Source organism: Antennarius striatus, chromosome 9 (assembly GCF_040054535.1).
Source record: "Antennarius striatus isolate MH-2024 chromosome 9, ASM4005453v1, whole genome shotgun sequence".
Taxonomy (NCBI): Eukaryota; Metazoa; Chordata; class Actinopteri; order Lophiiformes; family Antennariidae; genus Antennarius; species Antennarius striatus.
The window spans coordinates 20,245,772-20,268,653 of NC_090784.1; the positions used below are offsets into that span (position 1 = coordinate 20,245,772).

The 22,882-nt window shown below is 43.9% G+C and overlaps 2 protein-coding genes and 1 long non-coding RNA gene across 3 annotated transcripts; 1 reads left to right on the forward strand and 2 right to left on the reverse strand.

The window, feature by feature from the left end:
• Positions 1-780: 780 nt before the first annotated feature.
• Positions 781-6,395, reverse strand: dhdds (dehydrodolichyl diphosphate synthase). The gene is made up of 9 exons (XM_068324535.1): positions 5,892-6,395; positions 5,357-5,473; positions 5,135-5,277; positions 4,676-4,792; positions 4,474-4,575; positions 4,278-4,392; positions 3,717-3,824; positions 2,033-3,497; positions 781-825 (listed from the first exon to the last, which is right to left on the reverse strand). The coding sequence occupies exons 1-8, from the start codon at positions 5,952-5,954 to the stop codon at positions 3,255-3,257; spliced, it is 1,008 nt and encodes a 335-aa protein (XP_068180636.1). The 5' UTR covers positions 5,955-6,395; the 3' UTR covers positions 781-825; positions 2,033-3,254.
• A 1,809-nt stretch (positions 6,396-8,204) lies between these two features.
• Positions 8,205-22,133, forward strand: ago1 (argonaute RISC component 1). Its single transcript, XM_068323463.1, has 19 exons — positions 8,205-8,341; positions 11,350-11,536; positions 12,943-13,063; positions 13,213-13,394; positions 13,863-13,999; positions 14,187-14,321; positions 14,617-14,704; positions 14,854-15,001; positions 15,102-15,221; positions 15,332-15,454; positions 15,540-15,673; positions 15,775-15,959; positions 16,059-16,218; positions 16,301-16,391; positions 18,293-18,487; positions 18,604-18,738; positions 18,841-18,942; positions 19,054-19,253; positions 19,374-22,133. Exons 1-19 carry the CDS (start codon positions 8,317-8,319, stop codon positions 19,480-19,482), a joined length of 2,577 nt encoding a protein of 858 aa, XP_068179564.1. The 5' UTR covers positions 8,205-8,316; the 3' UTR covers positions 19,483-22,133.
• LOC137601317 (uncharacterized) lies at positions 21,404-22,657 on the reverse strand. Its single transcript, XR_011037053.1, has 3 exons — positions 22,519-22,657; positions 21,690-21,758; positions 21,404-21,539 (listed from the first exon to the last, which is right to left on the reverse strand). It is a non-coding gene; the product is annotated as an uncharacterized lncRNA (long non-coding RNA).
• Between the last annotated feature and the right edge of the window lie 225 nt (positions 22,658-22,882).

Here is a 22,882-nt window from a genome sequence, read left to right on the forward strand (position 1 = left end):
CAAACCTATATATGACATTTGTAATATAAAACTTGGTAAAAAATACTTATTTAAAAAATGTACAATCACCAAGTACACAGAGCAGTTATTCATTTGGCATCAGTGGCTTCAGTACTTGGCTCCTGGGGATAGGAAATAATGATGTTATTCATAGCACATGTCAGCACAAAGATAATAACATCATGTTAAATTATAATTCACTACATCTGCTCATCCCATTGACATTCATAGTACAGTATATTCAGCCATTGATGTTAGTGGATCAATTAGCTAGTTATTATAAAATCACTATCATTAAAAACAACAAACCTCAGGCTTGGTGTCCCCATTGGTAGCTTGTTTGATGATCTTTGCTTTGGTTTTCTTGGTTATCTACAAATGATAAGACACTAGCTTACTACCACATAACAGATTCCCAACCAGTGTACAGCCACATGGTGGAGGATAAGCATAACAAAACCTTTAAGCTTTCTACATTTCCCCATGTCCCCTGGAACTAGTTAAATCTGAATCTCCTTCACGTGTAACATCATCAAACAAAGATTTTCTCTTGATCAGTTTCATACTTTTTCAGCAGGCTCGTTGGTTGCGGTAGTTTTTTTCTGCAAAGCAATAGGAAAGATATCATGTGGCAAGAAAAATAGAACAAAATAGGCTCCACTGAAAAAAATGCAAATGACATGTGACTTTGCTAATATTTTAATCACAAGGAGTAGAAAACAAGTATGGAACTTTAATAGATGTAACATAAATGATTCACTGTGTTTCTCAGAAGCTTACCAGTCTAATCCTCTCAGAACACCTTGTCCCTTTAACGGGGGCGTTCTGAAAAACAACAGCACAATCCACATATTTATCAACATTATACAACACAGATAAAGTCATTCCATATACATACATATTATATATATATATATATATATATATTAGTAAAAGATATATATATATTAGTAAAAGATTCACAGAGAGATAAATAAAATCAAAAACAACAAAACTTTCTGAAGTGTTCCCGCCCATATTTGAATTCAAATTTGGCTGTCCTGTCACCATGACAGCGGCTTGGCGCCCTGACAACTTCCTTTGTTTAGTGTCAGCGCGCGCCTGCAGACAGCTGTTAGGAAAGCGATAAGGTTACGATCTAATTCACGAGTCGTTACAGACATGACAGATATACTTAAAACCAGGTCTGCGGAAATTTCTGGAAAAAGATGAATTTGTGGGATTTTTTATTTTTATTTTTTTAGCAAACCGCGCAATTTTTTTTAACTGTCCCTCCCCTCCAAAAAAAAAAAAAAAATTTAAAAAAATATTTTTTTTAAATTTCTATCACAGGTTACTTTTGGATTGTACACTTAGTACGTCAAATTAATGCCTTTCACAACATTATCTGACAAAATATTAGCGTCAATCCTGTTTATAGATTGATCCTGTGAGAATAAATAAGACTTTTCTTATCAACAACCAACAACGTAAATAAATGCCGCCTCCCCTCCCCCAACCCCACATTCAAATCTGCATGTTGGGACATTAGAGATTTAAAAAAAAAAAAAAAAAAAAATACACGGTTCGCCATTATTTAATTAGGATCTCCAGTTATGCATTCATTTTGACTTTCAATCCACAGTTAAATCGCAAGATCACCGTCACTTCTAATTTTCCATAGGTGTCAACTATGCCTGACATTTTGCACTGCGCAACACAACGACTGCACAAATCTGAGCGCTGACGCAGTTTGTGGAAAATGCAATAGCAACGACTGCAAATACGGTTAGAATAGCATGGAAATATATTACGCTTGTACATAAATTACAAAGTCTGCTTGTTGGTTTGTTTTCTCCTTCGAATGGGAGGACGACCGAGTAGGTCTTGTGCTGTCGGGACCTCCATGACTGTACGGACAGTGGAGGGACGATGACGTTCCTCCGAAGCAGTCGTTTCAAACCCGACATAACGGTAACCCCGAGTTGAGGACACCATCCAAATGCGTGGAAGTCAAATTAAAATAAAAATAAAAGGTTTTTAAAAAGCTTACCTTCGATTTACCCATGTTGCAGAGAGGAAGTATACAAATGTCTCTCAAAAATATAACGGGAAAATGTCTTCTTCTTTTTAAGCGACGAGAGACAATAACCTATCGGTTGCTGAGTAAAATGGCGAATGTAAAATGCAAACGAATGTTTTCGTAGTTTGGATGCTGAACCATAAGAGCGAAACTGGTTTGAACCAGATTTGTGTTTCGATGTCTGTCATTGGATGCAAATAGGCCACGTGATTTTTTTCGGCGGGGACCACCCCTTTTATAGAGAAACAGGAAGTAACCCGGGAAACGACTTCGCTGATCCTGTAGGGGGCGCTGAGCGGAGTTTTTTTTTTTTTTTTTTGTCGATGGGTGAAAGTTGAAATCTTGAGACGTTTCGCGACACAACGGCGGCTCTTGTTCACCGGATGACCCAGTTTCCAAACAGAAAAAATCTCCACATGACAAAATTAAACGGCATCAAAGTGAAGAAGTCAAACTTCTGCTAGAAAATAACAAACTAGTCTGCTGAAACAGACTGAATACTGTATACTGTGATTTATACTTGTCACAATTTGATCTACAGTACTTCAAATTTCATCTCTTAATAAGAAGCCCAGGCAAAAAAAGTGATAATTTGATCATAAAATGTGGTAAACAGGTATAAACTGAAGACAAAATGTGTTGAATTTAAAACAGCTTTATCAGACAACCCAAATGATCAATATCTGGTTAAAATTATGTAGGACACGTGATTTTTGTATCAGACACACAATAATCACTTTATTGTAGAAAGCTGGTCAAAATCTAGTTATGTCATTAACATTACATTCAACAGACAACACTTTCTTTGGGACTCAAAAGCAACTTTAAATTGGACATATTTATATTAATCTGGATGGATACTTCAGAACTAATAATAAGAATAAAAAAACAAACAAGATTCATGAGTTTCGCTGACGTGATCTGATCTTTCAACAGCATGCATTTGACAGATAACTTACACAACAATTTAACTAAATCTTGACCAGACATTTCAAAGTGTTATTTCTTTTAAATCTACAATCATAAATATCAATTATTCTACAGCCCCATGGGGGTAAAATTTTCCTCTCATATTCAGTAACAGGATGAAGTCCTTCTCTATTATAGTTCTCTCTCTCCTTTTCCATAGAAGCCCTATAAGGATGAGGATAGGAGAGGATTAACACCCCACTTTAACATGGGGTTTGTCTACCTAGGATGAGATGGTTTCTCTCCATAAGTCATTAAAGTAAGAGTCTCTCTTTTGTTTCAGTGCTTGTAGGAAGTCCTGAATTCTTTCTTCCCGACAGGCGGTGTAATGCTGCAGCGCCTCCTGGCTCCTCTGGGCGTCGACGGGCTTTCCGTTCCCTTGATGCTGCAGGTATTCCGCTATACAGGCACGATCTGACTCTAGCTGCTGCAAGACCTGGTGCTCTCGATGGAGGTCCCTGGCACTCTAAAATAAAAAATGTAGGGAGAAAATGAGAGTAGGAACTATTTTAATAGTATGTTTAAAAGAATATGTCACAAGACTCAGCTAAAAAGATACTAATAAGGATTTCTACCTCATACAATTCAATGTATTCTGAGATCTTGCTATTTTAACAACCTCCTGTTCTACAGTTACAGAGTCCCAAATTGGTGCCAACAAATGGTGGCTGCATACAAGCCTTACTTGAATGGATTTGTGATTTAGTTGATACTGTAGAATGGCATCGCACAGGTTCCAGAACGAGTACTCCGGCCACAGAACTGACTGGAACACTATACAGGAGTGGGAAGTCTAGGAATGGAGGAAAAAAAGAAAATCATTATAAATCTCTAGAGAGCTTCCGTTTCAGACTTTAAGTACTGCTCTAGCTGATGAGACTTCATAAAATAATTGATGAATGTGAAGCAGCTGATATATTACAGATGAAGGCATAAACATACAGAATATTTCTGACTGGATACTGCAGGGCGCCACTGATTCTGTTTTGCTGTAAAACCTACACCTGGCTGACATCAGAGATAAATGTGGGTCACTGTCTACATAAACCACAAACCTCATTTCAAGTCATAAAGGTGACTGTTTTGAGTGACGCAACCTGCAGGACGAGTCCATGTCAAAGCTACAGCGATTGCGTCTGACAGAAGATTAATTGCTTTAAACCGTCAATCAAGATCGGGAATTATCAACTCAACCTTATTTTAAAAAGGTTTAAACATCTCTAAGTTATCTCTAAGTCATCCTCACCTGCCAAAGAAGGAAGTCACTGAGGCGCACCTCTCCAGAGGTGCGGATGAGCAGGTCGGGATTGGGAGAATTATTGCTGTACAAACACTCGCTCAGCAACGCCTCTGAAACATCACTGAGGACGAGGTGTAAAAACAAAGTAAATCAAAGGGTTCTTGTTGCAATAACAAGAATTTCTTTGCCATTTTTAATTTACCTTGCTTTGATAAGACCCTGCTCTACCCCCCAAGCCATTTCTCTCACTGCATTAGTGATTTCATATCTCGCTGTGTAGGCAAAACACACGTTCAGGAAACATCTGCAAAGTGAACAAGAGTATATCCCTCCATTTAGAATCTCTGATATAAAAATAATTTCTTCTTCATGGATCATAGATTATGGAGTCATTATACACCTACTTGTTGTGTGACTTAGTCATGCCAACAGCTTTGGCAATAAGTTGCTGAAGGTCGAGTGGAAGCATGTTCAAGTCCCCCAGCACACGAATACACACACCATGTTTCTCCAGGTTTTCCCTAATGTAGTGGAAGGGGGGGGCAAATGGAAATTTCAGGTTAATCAGGGAAATGCAACGAAAAAACTGTGGAAACTTGACCATCTGTATCTTCCATCCAACTGTACATTAAGGTTGACACAAAGGGATTTCCACAGGGCAAACTGCAATCTATTACTAATATGGAAAAAGGCATTTTTGCTTAATGATGTATGCAAAAGAAGCTGGAGGAAGTGGAACATAAGATCTGAGTGTGACAACGGCCGTTCATAAAGGAACTTGTGCTACACTGGAAAAACTTGATGCATGATGGTGACTCACAAAAGCTACTTTAAATCCACAAAATTCTGAACTTGAAACTCACTGTTCCTCCAACAGCCTGACAAACTTCTGCTTGGCCAACTCCATCAGTCCATCCACCTCATCTTGAGTGCGTTTGAAGTTCTCGATGCTGAAGGCGTACACAGTGACCTCTTGGATGTTCAGATGCTTACACCAGCGTAACGTCTGGTATGAAAGAGACAAGGGAGCACATGTTAAAGCAATCTGTGTGTGATGAGACACTTCAAACCAGGTATAAACTCACCTCTGCCAGCTTGTTGAATCCCTGCATATGTCCTTGCAGGCACTCCATGTTTTTCTTACGGGCAAAGCGCCGGTTGCCGTCCATGATGAACGCAATGTGTTTGGGCATGGGTCCAGCCTGAGAGACATGATGAAGATAAGAGAAAGACTTTGACATTCTGTAATCGTAATAAAAAAACCACAGATGACAAATAATGTGTCAGCGAAGAGAAAAGTAATATGGCAACAACTGACCAATCATTTCTGTAATTTTCAAAGCAACATATTGCTAAATATTCTCTGGCTCTAGCATCTAAAATGACGTTTAAAAAAAAAAAAAAGAGAGAGAATCAAATCTTTTGTCACCTCGATGGTGAGAATATTCTATTAGTCTGTAAAAACCTTGAGTGATCAGTGTTGTTTAACGACCCAGAAGGTTTGCCAGACAAAATGTTGGAAGTTGCCTATGCAATTCAAATGAAATGGCAAAATGTATATGAAGTACACATGTGTGATAGAGTGTTTAAGAAGTACTGCATACATAGATCCAGGCTTACCTTCAGAATACTGGCTGAAAACTTTTCAATCAGGTTTAATTCGCCTTCTCTTATCCACGACATTTTCGGACGGTCTAAAACAGTGGTTATAAACGTCGATGGATTCCAACCTAACTTAATGTCCACTGAACTTAAAAAAAAAGTTATTTGCAAAAATAAAAAATATATATCTTAACGTCTGACTGGCGTCCTATTTAAAAGGTTCATCTTATATGCAGCACTGATTTCCCCATTCACTTTCAGCATGGCTCAGGAGACATGCAGTGAACTCCTCCGTTCCGAGGCTGTAAAGGCTCGAATCCCGCAACACGTCGTCCACAAAAAGCTTATTTCAACAGAAAACGCTTCACTCATTCAGCAAACCGAACCTCACGCTGTTCTACCCACGAACACGACAATTTAGCCCGGTCTCACAGAGCCTCCAACTCACAGCCTTTTACGATGACGATCTCTTCCGCATTGGACTGAAGTGACGTTGCCGCGCGTCGACGACTTCCGGTCACATGTTGGTAGATCGTTAAAGAGCCTGGATGGGCTCTTCCGTCAGCTGTGACCACAGATGACACCAGTAGCCTCGAACAACGGCCGTTGTGAGTCGAGCTGCGTGTGTATTATAGCAGTAAAGTTAAAGTTAGTTTATATACATTATTCTTTTGGTAATAAAAAGTTAAACATGTATTGATTGATTTTTTTTTTAACACAGTAAGGTTTTTCCTATGGAACAGTATATTGTATTGAAATTTTCCATCAAATGAATCCTGAATTTATTTGGAAGAATTATTTGCCATTGGGCTGGGGACACCATTTACCCCACAAATAAATCTGACAATGCTCGGAAACAAAAAACCCCCCAAAAAAACAAAACCAAACAGTAGCATTTACATAAGATCCACCACGTAAAGAAGCATGACCTTGGTTAAATAATTTGGGCACAATTTCAAAGTTTAATTATAAACCTAACAGAGGTTTTATGAAAGTATAGTAGTTAAAGCATAATTCATACATATCCAGATCAAAATGTTCTAGGAAATAGAAATTCTGAAACCGTCCCTTTTTTTCAATTTGATCTCCAATTTTACGTAATTTTTATTTAACTATACACTTCTCCCTGCAGCATTCTGAGCCTGTCGACCAATTTACATCAAATTATGTCAAGCAATGTATGCATAATAGTTAGGTACAGTAGTTTAAAATAATGTTCCAGAAGGAAAAAAAAAGTTTGCTTGAATCTGCTTCAGGGCAACACGGTTTCACATGATCTTCGTGATCTTATGATTTTCATGCTCAAGAGGACAAATAATGAAAGCAATAACATTTACTTGACCTCTTTTGCTTAAAATATTTTGTTAAAAAAAATCTCTTACTAACTAAAAGTAGGTTAGAGTGCAAACCTTGGCCAAGGCACCTCAGTTTCTCTATTGTGCCCTGGCATTTGTATTAAGATGCCTTAACCAGCTCATACCAGAGAGATCGAACATAAGAAAGGCAAACCAAAAAACCCAAAATATTTATTGAATCATACAAGGAACCAACTTAAAAACCAAAAGGGCTGAAGAATATCTAGCTAGGGTATACCACCTTCAGGGTCTTCACCACTGCAGGCCAGAGTGTCAGGAGACATAAAACAGCCATCCGTTCCCTCTGTCCATAAGTACAACACACAATTATCCATAGAAAAAAGCAATAAATTGATTAATGATTCTGGATTTAGGTAATAATTATGTATAACCAAGATATAATTAGCCAAGATATAATTAAGGCTTGGCAGTAGTAGAAAGTTTAGCTTGAGCTTACAAGCACATTGCTACATATTTATATTTAGTTGTTTCTATAATAGCCTGTCTCGTTTTAATCACAATGGGATGCAACAAAAAGCCAGTCTTGACAGTTGATCAAATTTGCATATCTGCAGTGCAGTTCCACTTTCAGCCGCTAGGGTGTGACAACACCCCCATCCACGGTTCCTCTTGCATTCTTTCCCGGCACAGAAGAAGTTTCAGATTTTTCGGGGGTGAGGGGCTGGCCTTTTTTGTTCCACTGGAGAATCCTGCTTGAACGGTGAGCAGGAGCTCCCACAGCCCGACCAGCAGCCACAGCGCCGCGGACAATCTGTGAAATCACGGCGCCGGGAGGGACCGAACTCTCCCGCCAAGGAAAGGTGGCTTCGAGTCGGACTCCTTCCTCCGGCTTCTCCCGCTACCCGATCCAAAGTCAACTGGCGGCTATCGCCGTTAGCTTCAACTTCTCTGCGGGTTTGGGGGGGATCTGGTAGGGGCAGGGGGCGGGGGTACACCGAGAGGGGAGCAGACTTCACGCCGAGAGGAGGGGGCTGGAAGTCTGAGACGCCTCCTGCCTGAAGGGGCCGGCGGTTTGGCCACAACACCCCGGACTAGCTGGCTTGTACCAGCGCGGCTAAGTGAATGGGATGGAGCCGGGACCGTCTGGTGCTGGTAGGTGGATTTCTTTTATCCTAACAGGCTAACATGCTAACACCTCCCAAACCAGATTATTGCTGTAAATATCAACGATCATTTAGGGTAAAATTTAAAATAAAATAAAATAAAAAATCACCCTGGCCCTAAGCACCGGGAGGATGGTGCATGGAGACAACCGCGTCTGTTGCATCGCAACCTTTTTGCAGAGGAGGCAGCCTGAGACGGATTTTTTTTTTTTTTGGGGGGGGGGGGGTCCCCTCTTTATTTTAACCTGCATTTGCAGAGGAAGTTAGTATTTATTCAGATTTATAGTTCGAGACAAGCCCTTTTGGAGCGATGACAATATCCTCAGCCATGCGCGGGGGCAGGGAGGTCGTGGGAATCTCGCTGAGGAGGGACGAGGTAAAGCCCGCCTTCCAGCAGCAGCAGCTGGCTGCACCCAGCTCGGCTTCTCCAGTCCCCCCCCCCCCTCACTGACAGCTTTCCGATGTCCACACGGTAGAAGGGGGGGAGACTAATACCTGCAGATGAATCATGTGCAAGCATAAAATATGATAAATGAATGATCGGATCATGCAATGATCTGATGTTGGAGTTGACACAGCCCCAGTTCGGTGTTAGAATCCGAATGAGGAAGAAGGAGAACATCGCATTTTATTTGTGTGTGTGTGTGTGTGTGTGTGTGTGTGTGTGTGTGTGTGTGTGTGTGTGTGTGTGTGTGTGAGAGAGAGATTTTTGTTCCGCATGCATCAGTATCCAATTTATTCTAGCGATCATCATGATGATCTTTTGGTGGATGACAGTCACAAACTGGTAAAATCGGAGCTGATCTCCAGGAAGAAAGGAAGTCCATCACTTATTGGAAGATTTACAACCTTGACCTTTTATTATATTATATTTGTGCTTTTTAATGCTGCCCTCTCCCCCTTTTTTTGTCATACATCCCATCAACAATGCACGAAGCATCTATGACTATATTCAGGATGTTTACTTTGCACAAAGCGGTGATGGGGGTTAAGACTCCCTGGGGCTCTTCATCCTGAAGTCAGCTTTGAAATTTGGAGCGTGATTATTCAACTGGCTATTTTCTCAGATTGTGCTGATTGCCATGTTTAGCTCATGGTCACAGCCAACTAGTGTGGCCCCAAACAATTGATGCATAATTGTCGGTTTCTTCTCATTCATCTTCGGTCCTGTGATCTCCTGATTAGGAACTGAGTCTCCTTTTGCTTCTCTGCCTCCTGAGATTTCCAAGCCTTACATTTACTTCACAGCCAAGGTCATTAATGAACCCAAAATGCACATCTTCCTGTATAAATGCTTGTTCCCACATGACTTTGACTTTGTGGCTGATGCATCGTGGCGAAGGAAGTCTGCAGAGAGCGTCTTCATGCAGTTATGTCGCACCAAAACTTTGCTTTAAGTCTTGCCGCCCAGGAAAGACGGCTATTGTCTGGGGACATGTAAGAGCGCTGGCTCTGCTTCACACCATCTGCCTTCACTGGCACGATGGTGAAGTGTGTGTCATTGTGTGTGTGTGTGTGTGTGTGTGTGTGTGTGTGTGTGTGTTTGTGTGTGTGTGTGTGTGCGCGCGCACAGCAACCACAACAGACACCGTCACATCAACAAACACGGATGCTTCTCTGCGGGTAGAGGACGTGTGGTCAGCACATGTCTGGTGTTTGTGTTTATGGTATTCATCAGATGGGTTAGAGTGTGGTGCAGACACACACACACACACACACACACACACACACACACATGCTGAGCATCTCTCTGTGTTACTCTTCCTCTGGGATCTACTTTCCGCCGCGCCGTTCTCCCGATGTGGGTCCAAAAAGGCCAAGGTCTCTTCAGCGTTATGCCTCCTCCTGTCTCCTCCATCAGCCGTACACACACACAGACACACAGACACACACACACACACACACACACACACACACACACACACACACACACACACACACACACACACACACACACACACACACACCATGGTCCCCTGATATCCATGACAATGTGTTGCCCTGGTGTCTCCATGGTGAGGCTGGGAATGTGGAGGGGGCCCCCCATGTGTGTGTGTGTGTGTGTGTGTGTGTGTGTGAGAGTGAGTGTGTGTTCGCCCTCAGCCAGGGTGCTCCCTACTCCGTCACACACCCCTGTATTTGTGAGTGTGAGACGGAGGAGCGGGGCAGCTGGGGTCTTTGTTGTGGTGGAGGAGGGCCGGTCTCAGGGGACAGAGAGGTTAAGGCATGGGCCCCTCACAGGCAGGAGTCACTGCTAGCCTCACATCTAGCACCCAGACGAGACCCCCACCCCCCCACACATCCCCACCCCCCCACCCTTTAGACCTCCTGACAGGCTCAGGCTTGTTTTTTACGACATGACGCCACTGAGGTGTTTCTCATTTGTCGAATCTTTATCCCAAGTTTAGATGAAGAGATTTTCAAAACTTAGAATTTCTTTTTTTTTTTAAAAAGCATCTTTTCACACAATCTTATTATGTATTGATCATTATTTTTATGTTTTGATCAGCTGGTCTAAAGCTCATGTCGAACGTCAGAGGAAAACGTCCCCCACAACCACCATGCCCCTTTCTGATCTTCCTCCACACTTGCCCTCATCTGGTCGCTCTTCCTGCCTCTTCATCACCCTCCTCCAGCTCCCCCACTTACATAACGTATGTCTGTCCCTCTGCCCGGCTCTGAACGCTCACGCTGATTTCTAACGCTTCCATTTCGACTGTTCCTCCCTTTTACTGTCTGGCCTCTTCCTGTCTTTCTCTCTGTTTTCCATCTGTGCCGTTCATCTGGCCTCTGCCTTCACTTCCTTCCCAACTTCTGCCACATTTCTCTGTTTTTTTTTCCGTCCTCTGCTGCCCACAACCGCTTCCTATTGCCACCTCCTCATTTGAATCTCTTACTCCTTTTTTTCCTTCCTTCATCTCCAACTTTCAGTACTTTGAACCCCCTCCTCTTCCTCACCGCTCACCCCTGATGGCTTTCTCTTCCTTCTGTGTTCAGTGCCCATGGGGGTCTTCCCCCCACCCCTGCAGCAGGTGTTCCATGCCCCCCGCCGGCCAGGCATGGGCACCGTGGGCAAGCCCATCAAGTTGCTGGCCAACTACTTCGAGGTGGAGATCCCAAAGATGGACGTCTATCACTACGAGGTGGACATCAAGCCCGACAAGTGCCCACGAAGAGTTAACAGGTAACGACACCGTGATGGTGTGTGTTCAGTCGTGCAAAACAGTCACTAACTATCACATCTCATCCCTGAAGCTGAAACTTCTGACCTCTACTCCAAAGGTCAGCGGCTAGGAAATGGATTTAAAGTCCCTTTCTTTCTTTTTTTTTTAATGAGTTTCTTCCATCAAACAGACAAACAGCGATGGAAAACATCAACCCTTTCAAGTTGAATTAAAAAAAGTAGCTAAAATCAAGATGAAGTCACAAATAAAAGGGAGTTAAAAACTGTATAATAATACAGCAAGCGTCAGAGGTTTATTGGAAAAGGTAATTTGTGAGTTTTTCCCCTCATGTTGACAAGAGAAATAAACTTTTGTTGCTTCACTCAATGCAAAAACAAACAAAAAAAAAAAACCCCTAAAACATTTCCAGCTGTGAAAAATTAGAAGAAGAAAAAAAAAGAAAGATCTGCCACGATTGTGTTTTTGTCCTGTTCATTACTTTAACCCAAGTGGTTTTGATGATGATGCATGAGCATAAATTCTAGAATCTTTTTCCTGTCACGGTTCTCCAAAGAGAACGTCATGACGGGTCGGGTGTTTCTGTCGGATCCAGGAGAACCGATCCATCTGTGAAGAAACGGACGTTTTTGAACGTTTAACTAGGCTTTCTTTATTTTTGCTTCCACGGTTGTCTTGTTATATTGTTTCACGTTGTCTCGACTCATGTATCGATGAGTCGACAGTGAAAAGAGGAATTTAAAAACTGTTTATTTCAGGCTGTTAAACCGGCCCCGGCTCCGTATTCCTGTCCTGACAAAGAGTTCCGAAAAAAACGAGACGTCCTTTGTTAAAAACGCGATTGTTCAAAAGCTTTAAAGAGAAGCGCAAACTGTCTAACCGCCAACGAATCGCTGATCCGTTTGTGGTTAGACAGATTTAAACATACAGACGGGTGACTTTTTATGAAGGTGAATTATTAAAAAATTGATTTTCTTGATCAAAAAGTTAAAAAAAAATTTGCCATTTTTTGTTTTCGCGCTCCGTTCCGTTGAGAGACCCTCATCCTCTTTTTGCTTTTAGGGTCTGAGACAAAGGTTCCAAGGAGGCATGGAAAGGTCGAGCCCTTTGACCTTTCCTTTCAGAGCAACCCCCCCTAACTCACACACACTTAGATGAAGGCCAAGGCACCGTGCATTGAAGGGTGCTCCCCCCCAGCACACACCCTTTTTGTCCTTGCCCCTCTCCCTGTGACCATGAATCATTGCACCTACCAGCTGCATCCTGATCAATAGTCTATCATCTTGAGAACCCCCCCTCACCCCCACATCTCCCGATCAGCTGATGGGTATAATTGGATGAGCCGGGGTGGGGGGTCTTTTTTCTTTCTGGTGTGCGTATTAATCCAATATCGTGTGGTTTTCCGCAGGGAGGTGGTGGAGTACATGGTGCAACACTTCAAGCCCCAACTCTTTGGCGACAGGAAACCGGTTTACGACGGCAAGAAGAACATCTACACGGTGCTAGCGCTTCCTATCGGGAGCGAAAAGGTAGATGCTGGATTTAATATCACACCACGCAATTCTGGTATCTCGGTGGTATCTTTTCTGAGATCGGTCATCATTCTTCATCCTTATTGTTCCCCTACCAAACGTTCTTCTTATCCTCCCCTCTCCTCGTCCCTTGTCCGTTCCCCCAGGTGGATTTTGAAGTTACCATCCCAGGTGAGGGGAAGGACCGAATCTTCAAGGTGTCGATTCGTTGGCTGGCCAAAGTATCATGGCGCTTGCTGCAGGAGACTCTGGTCAGCGGTCGGCTGCAGGTCCCCCTCGATTCGGTCCAAGCCCTGGATGTGGCCATGCGCCACTTGGCCTCTATGAGGTACGGCACAGGAACCCGTCCTCACCAGGACTTAGACACGTCCACTACTGTCAGACTGCATATGCAGCTTGAGAGCCGTTTGCATCAGATCATCCACAGCTCCAGGGGTCGGAGTCACCGAACAAAAGATGCTTGTTAGCTGAGACCTGTGTGAAAACGTTTCCTGAACAATACTGAGAGTAATGATTACTGGTTTTTTATGACGTCAGCTGAACCGGATCCAGAAGGAAGTCTCAAAGTGAATAAAATAGACAATTCCTAGAAATAAAATAAATAATAAAATAGGTACTTTCAAGATTTTTGCCCATGCAGGAGTTCTGTCTTTTTTTTTTTTTAAGTTAGTAGAGAGTTGTTATCTTTTGAAATCACCTGCATGAGCCGGCATGTTTTACCGGATACGCACTCCTGCTGAGTCATGATTTAGAACCTGTCATCATTCTCGCCTTCCCGCATCCTCCTCCCAATTAGGTACACTCCAGTGGGTCGATCGTTTTTCTCCCCCCCTGAGGGATACTACCATCCCCTGGGCGGGGGGAGGGAAGTGTGGTTCGGCTTCCACCAGTCCGTACGCCCCGCCATGTGGAAGATGATGCTGAACATCGACGGTGAGTAACTGAAGACACGCCCACCAGAGGGTTCAGTCGCTCAGTGATGTCATCGGCTTCCGATGACTAGACAGAAACGCTCCTCCGATCATTATGGGATAAAACACATGGACATCCTTTTTTTTTTTTTTTTGGTTGCGCTTATCCGAGCGGCTCGGACTTACTCCTGCGTTCTGTCGCCCCCTAGTGTCCGCCACGGCCTTCTACAAAGCACAGCCTGTTATCGAGTTCATGTGCGAAGTTCTGGACATCCGTAACATCGACGAGCAGCCCAAGACCCTGACGGACTCCCAAAGGGTCCGCTTCACCAAGGAGATTAAAGGTACCCCCTTTAATCTTTAACCCCCCCAGGAGGAAAATTACTTCTCTACACCACAATAAGCCTTAAAGCAGGACATAAATGAACATTTTTATACTAATTTAGGTTTGTTTGCCCTCATAACACCTTACAGATGCATTTTAAAACTCTTCCTAGACTTTAGGCATAATTATTTGTCTTTGTTGTTGGGGTTTTTTTTTTTAACCATAATTGTGGCGTTTTATTTAGCTTGAAGCTCATTTAATTGCTTTTTATTTATTTATTTAATGATCACATCTGTCTGTTTTGTTTGAACCAGGCCTGAAGGTGGAGGTCACCCACTGCGGCCAAATGAAGAGGAAGTATCGTGTATGCAACGTCACCAGACGACCTGCCAGCCACCAGACGTACGTTTTTACTCATTTAAGGGTCGCCTCGTTGTTTCTTGTTATTGCTGTTGCATGATTCTAATGCTAATGCTAATTCCCCCACAATGCTATGTGCAACACATCTCCAGATTGTGCAGCGTTTCATATTTCTCGTCTTTTCCCGACAGGTTTCCCCTCCAGCTCGAAAGCGGGCAGACAGTAGAATGTACAGTGGCCCAGTACTTCAAGCAGAAGTACAACCTGCAGCTAAAATACCCCCACCTGCCCTGCTTGCAGGTGGGGCAGGAGCAAAAGCACACATACCTGCCCCTGGAGGTGAGGAAAGGGTTTCGACAGCGTCTGTCTTGACGTTGGTATGTGTGTGTGTTTGTGTGTGACCGATCGCCTTCACACCCTCTGGATTCATTTGTTCCAGGTGTGTAACATCGTAGCCGGTCAGCGCTGCATCAAGAAGCTGACGGATAACCAGACCTCCACCATGATCAAAGCCACGGCTCGCTCCGCGCCCGACAGGCAGGAGGAGATCAGCAGGCTGGTGAGTTGAAGAGACAACTGGTGGGTGAAGACCTTACAGCCGCGTGTGTGAGAATATCAATGAAGCTGTGACTTCTGAGAGGTGTGATGGACGCCCTTCGCTGTCTGCAGATGAAGAACGCCAACTTCAACCTGGACCCGTACATCCAGGAGTTTGGGATTAAGGTGAAAGACGACATGGCGGAGGTGACGGGACGGGTGCTTCCGGCCCCCATCTTGCAGTATGGAGGACGGGTAAAAACAGGATTATTTGTGTGTTTAAAATAATGCTCTAGAGCTTTTACTTACAGCTTTTACTTCTGGTTTCTCTCGTTTACAGAACCGAGCGATCGCCACGCCCAACCAGGGAGTGTGGGACATGAGGGGGAAGCAGTTTTATAATGGGATTGAGATCAAAGTGTGGGCGATCGCCTGCTTCGCCCCCCAGAAGCAGTGCAGGGAAGAGGTGCTCAAGTAAGAACTGATGAATAGTCACGCTTGGAACGAGTGTTTCTGTGGGGGCAAAAGAAATATTTTCACCCATGAAACTCTTTTGCGTGTCAATTCCTTCTCAGGAACTTCACAGACCAGCTGCGTAAGATCTCGAAGGATGCTGGGATGCCCATCCAGGGCCAGCCGTGTTTCTGTAAGTACGCCCAGGGAGCCGACAGCGTGGAGCCCATGTTCAGACACCTGAAGAACACCTACTCTGGACTGCAGCTCATCATCGTCATCCTGCCAGGAAAAACCCCCGTCTACGGTAGGATGTGCTGCTTCTTTAACGTCTGCGTCAGAGCGTTAGCAGCTTCTCAGTCCCTCGTCATCATCGTGAATCCTCCTCCCCCCCTCTTCTCTTCAGCGGAGGTGAAGCGTGTGGGAGACACCCTCCTGGGCATGGCCACTCAGTGCGTCCAGGTGAAGAACGTGGTGAAGACGTCGCCTCAGACCCTCTCCAACCTCTGCCTCAAGATCAACGTGAAGCTGGGGGGCATCAACAACATCCTGGTGCCTCACCAACGGTCAGCCTCGATGCGCACAAACAACTCCGTCCCGCCTCTAACAGGAAGTGACATATTCGTCTCCTCCTGTTCTTTCCTTCAGGTCGGCCGTGTTCCAGCAGCCGGTTATCTTTTTGGGAGCGGATGTCACGCACCCCCCTGCTGGCGATGGCAAGAAGCCCTCCATTACTGCTGTGAGTGTCAGAAACATCGCCTTCAAGAACCGACACTCATTGACCTCAAATACAATCTCAGGAAAAGGGAGGGAGTGTGAACCTCCTGTGATTTACATCATGCGGAGGCGTGCAGGTTAAACCCGTGCGGGGGGCGACACCGGAGTATTTTAGCAAACTTGTGAAGGTTGATCCTCATGACTCCTTGTTGTTTAGAGACTAAATGATTTAAGGACAGCAATAAAGAGAGTAATCATTGTCTTATATATAGTGTAAGTTCCAGGAGGTCAGAGTCATTCATGCGTACGTTAAAAAGAACTGATCAGGGATGAATGAATACAGCAGCTGTCCTTCACCTGCACAGATGTCTAAACGGATGTGGGGGGGGGGGGGTAGAGCTGCTAAGATTTAACCGTTAGTCAATCAAATTAAAATTACTAGCCAAATATTTGTATTATGATTCATCATTCAAGCAGTTTTCAAGGAAATAATTAACAGTCTGTGGCTTCAAGACCTATCAATGTTTGGATTTCTACTCCACTTCTCATTAATGATGATAATTCAGATTTTGATCCACGCAGGAATTTCAATATTAGTTTTGATTTATTCAAACCGTTTGCTATGTATTTATAAGTATACGCCGTGGTGATGCAAAGCCATAATTACACACTAATTGCCAAAGTCATTGCAGTCCAGATGTTGGGTTAGGAGGCATATAAGCCAATCAGAAAACAGCAAGGGCTTGTAAATAATGCAAATGACTTCCACCTGTTGTCACGGAAAAGCAAACTCACACAGGTCGCGGTCACTCGGCGATTTTGTCGCCGGGCACCGGACGTCTGTGATGTTTACCCTCGGGAAGTTAATCAATCACGGCGTTGAGCAAATGTCATTACGTTCCGCTCACCACGTGTATTGATTCCCGATTCAGTTTGTCATTTTCATTAAAAACGTACACGTATGGCTGTTACTATACAGCGTGCAGGCTGATCACAACGTGTCACCAACGCTGACTTTTCTGATGGATTACGTCGATGTTAAAAGCCACGACGCACCCTGCTTCGAATTTCAGTCTGACTTTTTTGGACACGGATTTGTAATAAATGAGGCCCAACAAAAGAAAAAAAAATGGTAAGAGAGGAGCTGGTGAGGGGTGAAGGAAAACAAATGGTTCATGACTGACTCACATTCAAAAAGGAAATGACGTCAACGCTCGTCCTCCCTTAACCTCAGCTCGGCTGTGGTTGGCTGTGTTGTTGCCTAGCAATTATGACAAATGCTTCAGTGGCACACAGGGAAGGGATGGAGGGGTGGGGGGGCTCTGTTGGTGTTGATTGTCTGTTGATTGTCTAGCTGAGGAGGAAATGAGTGAAAAAAGGATGATAGTAAAGCGATCGTCAGGTTTTGAAAGAAAGGAATTGAAAGATGGGTGTTGATCCACCCACACTTCCCTTTGGTAACCTCCAGGAGGCGCTAATGTGCAAAGATCACAAACACGTTTTCATCAGCTTCTTGTTTTGTCTGTGGAAAGTTATTATTAAAATACAGCAGCAACTGTTATTAATATAAAAATCATTGTTGATGAATTACATGATTATTCAATTTGGTTATTTTGGCAGGTGAAATATGAGAACAACCCTCCTCACCGTTCGTTTCTTTGAACCCAAAATGACATTGTCACCGTCCAACGGCTCAAATCTCAGACGCGTTTCCTCTAATGAATGACACAGACAGGCAGCAAATGACTAAAGTGATTTATCGACAGTCATTTTGCTCGACAATTATTTTTTATCTCTCCGATTAATGGTTGCGACTCGTATTCTAAATTAAGTGTCCCATCTTTTTTGGCACGTGTCTGTGTCAGTGAGAATCTAACTGGGCTCACGCTGACTCTGTCGCTCCCCTCCTCTCGTGTCTTCCAGGTGGTAGGCAGTATGGACGCACATCCCAGCAGATACTGTGCCACTGTGCGAGTCCAAAGGCCGAGGCAGGAGATCATTGAGGATTTGTCTTACATGGTGCGTGAACTGCTAATCCAGTTCTACAAATCGACCCGGTTCAAGCCCACCAGGATCATTTTCTACAGAGACGGAGTTCCTGAGGGACAGCTGCCACAGGTAAGATGATGTCAGGGTAGCCAAGGAGTATTTTGGTGGCGGATACACACACTTAAAGTACATAATGGAAAAATATGTCAGATAAACTCCACAGTCGTCACTGTTCTTACGTGCAGATTCTCCACTATGAGCTCCTGGCCATCAGAGACGCGTGCATCAAACTGGAGAAGGACTATCAGCCGGGCATCACCTACATCGTGGTGCAGAAACGCCACCACACACGCCTCTTCTGTGCTGACAAGTCTGAAAGGGTCAGTGCTCGATTTTCAGACGCATTTCTAAAGAAACAACAACAAAAAAGTTGATTTTTTTGATCTGATCTCTTGTGTTTTGTTTTGGGGTTTTTTCGACAGATTGGGAAGAGTGGGAACATTCCTGCAGGGACAACAGTGGACACCAGCATCACTCATCCTTTTGAATTTGACTTCTACCTGTGCAGCCATGCAGGCATACAGGTATTAACAGCACAAATGCAGGGAGCACATTATAAGACTGAATGCATTTGAGCCCATTTTTCTCTGCAGTAGCCTCATCTCGCTGCCCTTTGGCCCCCCCTTTGTCTCCAGGGTACCAGCCGGCCGTCTCACTACTACGTCCTGTGGGACGACAATCGTTTCACGGCGGACGAGCTGCAGATCCTGACTTACCAGCTGTGCCACACGTACGTGCGCTGCACCCGCTCCGTCTCCATCCCCGCGCCAGCCTACTATGCTCGTCTTGTGGCCTTCCGCGCCCGCTACCACCTGGTGGACAAAGAACACGACAGGTCAGTGCGGAGAATTAAAAGTAAACACGTGCTCTCTCTCCAACCGGGGGAATGTGTTATCTATCTGTGGTTTAATAGCGACGTGAACTCCTCCATCTACCTTCCCTGTCGTCTCTGCAGTGGAGAGGGCAGCCATGTGTCCGGTCAGAGTAACGGTCGGGACCCCCAGGCGCTGGCCAAAGCGGTTCAGATCCACCACGACACCCTGAGGACCATGTATTTCGCCTGAGCCGCACCCGCCATCGCCACCATCGAGCCCGGCCAACCCGAGTCGGCCCACTAAGCACCACCACCACCTCATCCCCATCCCTTATTCCCAATGACTGCCCACTACACACTCCACCAAACCTGTCAGTGATTCACCCAAATTCAAGCAACGTAAGGCCCTTCACCTGCAAAACACAGGCAGACTCTACAGTTTCATGCACTCAAAAAGATTATGGATATTATTATTATTAATATTAATATTATTGTCATTTTATTGTTTTTATGTTACCACAACTGTTGCTCTTTTTTTATGTTGAATTTTTTTTAAAAACTTGGGTGTTATTATGTAATTTTATTGTACGCTAGTTTCACACTCCGGTGTATGTAAGTATGCAATACGGGTGGGGAGCAAAATAGGCGATGAAAAGAAAAGGCGAATCACCGAAAACTTTTGTAAACTGCCACCACGATGCTGCCTCTTTACCCACCCAGATGCCGGGTGCCAGTGTTCCAAAGCCCCTTCCTCCAGAGGGGGTTGATGCTGGGGTTGCACACTTACATATATGATTTTAATGTGTTCATGAGTTACATTCATGTTTTTAGTGGTTTTTTCGAATGATTACTTTTAACGGCCTTGAGGAGTCTGAGGTATGGTACATTAGCACTTAGTATTAGCATGTAGGTGCCACCAGTCCTGCACATAAAGGAGTTTGTTAGTACATGCGAGGTTAGCCCTCTGGTCTTTATATTAGCAGACAGGAAGAGCAGCTGTAGCATATTGTAGACGGAGGAGAGAAGTCCTGCCGCACCCTCAGTGCTGGTCAGGCAGTCCCTTTAGAAACCTTGTAGAGCAAGCTTAGCGTAACAATACAGGGACCATTTGCATAGAGTGTATCAAATATACTTGCACCACATGCACCTAAACCAGCATTATTAAACCAGCCAAAAGTGATGCCAACTGATGGAAATGAGGGCACTTAAAACAGGAAGATACTTTATTTCTGTATTGCTATTGTAGGATTTTACGAGGCACTTTTTTTTTTTTTTTGGAATTATTGATTTATTTTTTCGTCATAACGGCGAGACTCGTGTCTTCAGAGGCTCGCTGCAGACTGCGTTTAACTTTTCCTCTCCCGCAGTCACGTAGCGTTCGGATCAAGGAGGGTCGCTGAGGCAATAGGCGAGGTCAACACTCCTCTGTAGATTTGAATGCAGGCAAATATAAAGTCTGTGATCACTTAAAGTGCTGCAAAGCTGAACGTCTTCATTCAGCGGTTGACTTCTCTTCGATCATTCTGCGGATTCCTGCGTGTATCGGCGGGGTTAGCACACAGAACACTCTGAACTTCCAACTGCGCACTTCTTTGCGAACTTATCCAAACCCATTTTTCACACACTACCCCCCCCCCCCACACACACACACACAGTCCTGCAGACATTTACAACTCAAAGCCTGAATAGGAGAAGCACACACATCAGCTCTTCAGTCTCGTTTTTATTTAGTATGTAGTGATCAAATCCACCAAATGCACTTGTGCCCCACCCCCCCAAACACACACACTAAACTATCACTCATAGCCATTTCCATCAACACCTCCTATCCTGTTCTGTATCGCTCACTTGCATCCCCTGCCTCAATCCCCTAGCTGGTGCTTGCCAATCCCTATTGGTGCTCTGTGTGCATGGGCGGCACAGATAGGGGATTGCTACATTGGACAGGGTAAGCCACTATTACTACTACTTAATATGCCCTGCCTTTACATCTAGTCACTTTCTGGATTTATGAAAAAAAAAATGCATGTAATTATTTTTTATAACTGGATATTCTGAGCCACCTCATTTTGGTTTCCTTAGCAGTAGGAGCTCCGTGCTCGCCACTGCCTGTCAGTCGTTATGCCTCGATTGTGTAATGGTTATAAAGATTGCTTTTTTTTTTTCTTCTTCTTTTGTTGTTATATGAATATTGTGACTAGTGTCAGAGTGTATCCTCAAGAGGGCACTGTGGAGACGGTCTCACAATTCCACCTCAGTTGTCCTTAAGCGCCTCAAATCTTGTCTGATGGTGAGAGATCCTTCGAGCTGAAAGGGATCAAAAAGATAAGAAATCAGATGAGTTTGATTTTTAAATCATGTTTATTAACTTGCATAATCAATATGCCTTTGTACACCGTTTTACTGATCCTTCAATGTGTCCAAGGTGATTTGTATATATAAATATATAATATTAACCTGTTATGTATTTCAGGCTCACCAGTTGCTGGGCCTTTCACAGTTTGGGTCAGTGTTTTATCCCTCATTCTGTGCGTAAAAAAAAATAACAGACACAAAAAAAAAAAAAATCAGTCTAGGGGCATTTCCCAGCACCACTGAAACCAGATGCAGTTCTTCATTCACTGAAACCACAAAGCACCTTGCAAAGAGGGGGAGACACATTGCCAGTCCCCCCCCCTAGAAATGCATCATGTGGACACGGGAGAATCTTCTCCACACAGCCTCACTGTCTGACTAAGCAATATTGAAGCCACTGATCAAGAACAGTCCTTGTCATAGCACTTCCCAATAGATTTGAATGAAAGGACATGGAAGCATATTCTTTTGGCTCTGTATGTGATAGTATGGGAACTCTGTCGGGGCGGGCTATTTTTTAAAGAAAATAAAATTGTTTTTTATGAAGCCTGTTGTTTTTAGTCTTTTTAATGATTTTTCAGTCTGAACTTATTTTAGTAAAAACTTCATAAGAGAAAATCTAGTCACATTAAACATATACTGTAACTTATAAATTACTTTCTACAGCAGAAAAAAACTGAACTTTAATAATTAAAAATGTACACGTGCCACGTTTTCCATATTTTTTATATTTGATAGTTGCGTTTATTGTCTATAAAAGATGATACAGTATATTTAATTTATATACTGTAGGTTTATTTATATAATTATAGGTTAATTTCGCTCGTCGTTTCTCTTCCTTGTCTGATGACGTATGTTTACGTTGGACGCAAACATCACGTGACGCGGACGTCGCCCTGTTGGCTCATCGTGATTGTAAAAGCGGGGTTACCTTTGGGTGTGGGCGGAGCCCATTCCTCTGACGTCATCTGACAGAGCCCACCTCTTCCTGTCGGTGTCAGAAAGGCAACTTCACCATATTTAGTTGGCTTGCCGAAGCCCTGCAGAGTTATCTGTCAAGCGGACTGGAAATCCTGACAGTTTTCGGCGGAAACTACCCGGCTTTGACAGCTGAATCCCGGCATTGGGATAAAAACTACAGAAGAGGACACTGCTTTGCTTCGGTGCTTGAGAAAAAGACACCGCGTCAACAGCTGTTTTCACCGCGACAGAAGCAGCCGTCGTCTGTCAGAATTCCAACCATCCGACAGCCGAGCTAGCTAGCTAGCTAACAAGCTGCCCCGACGCCTGCCGCG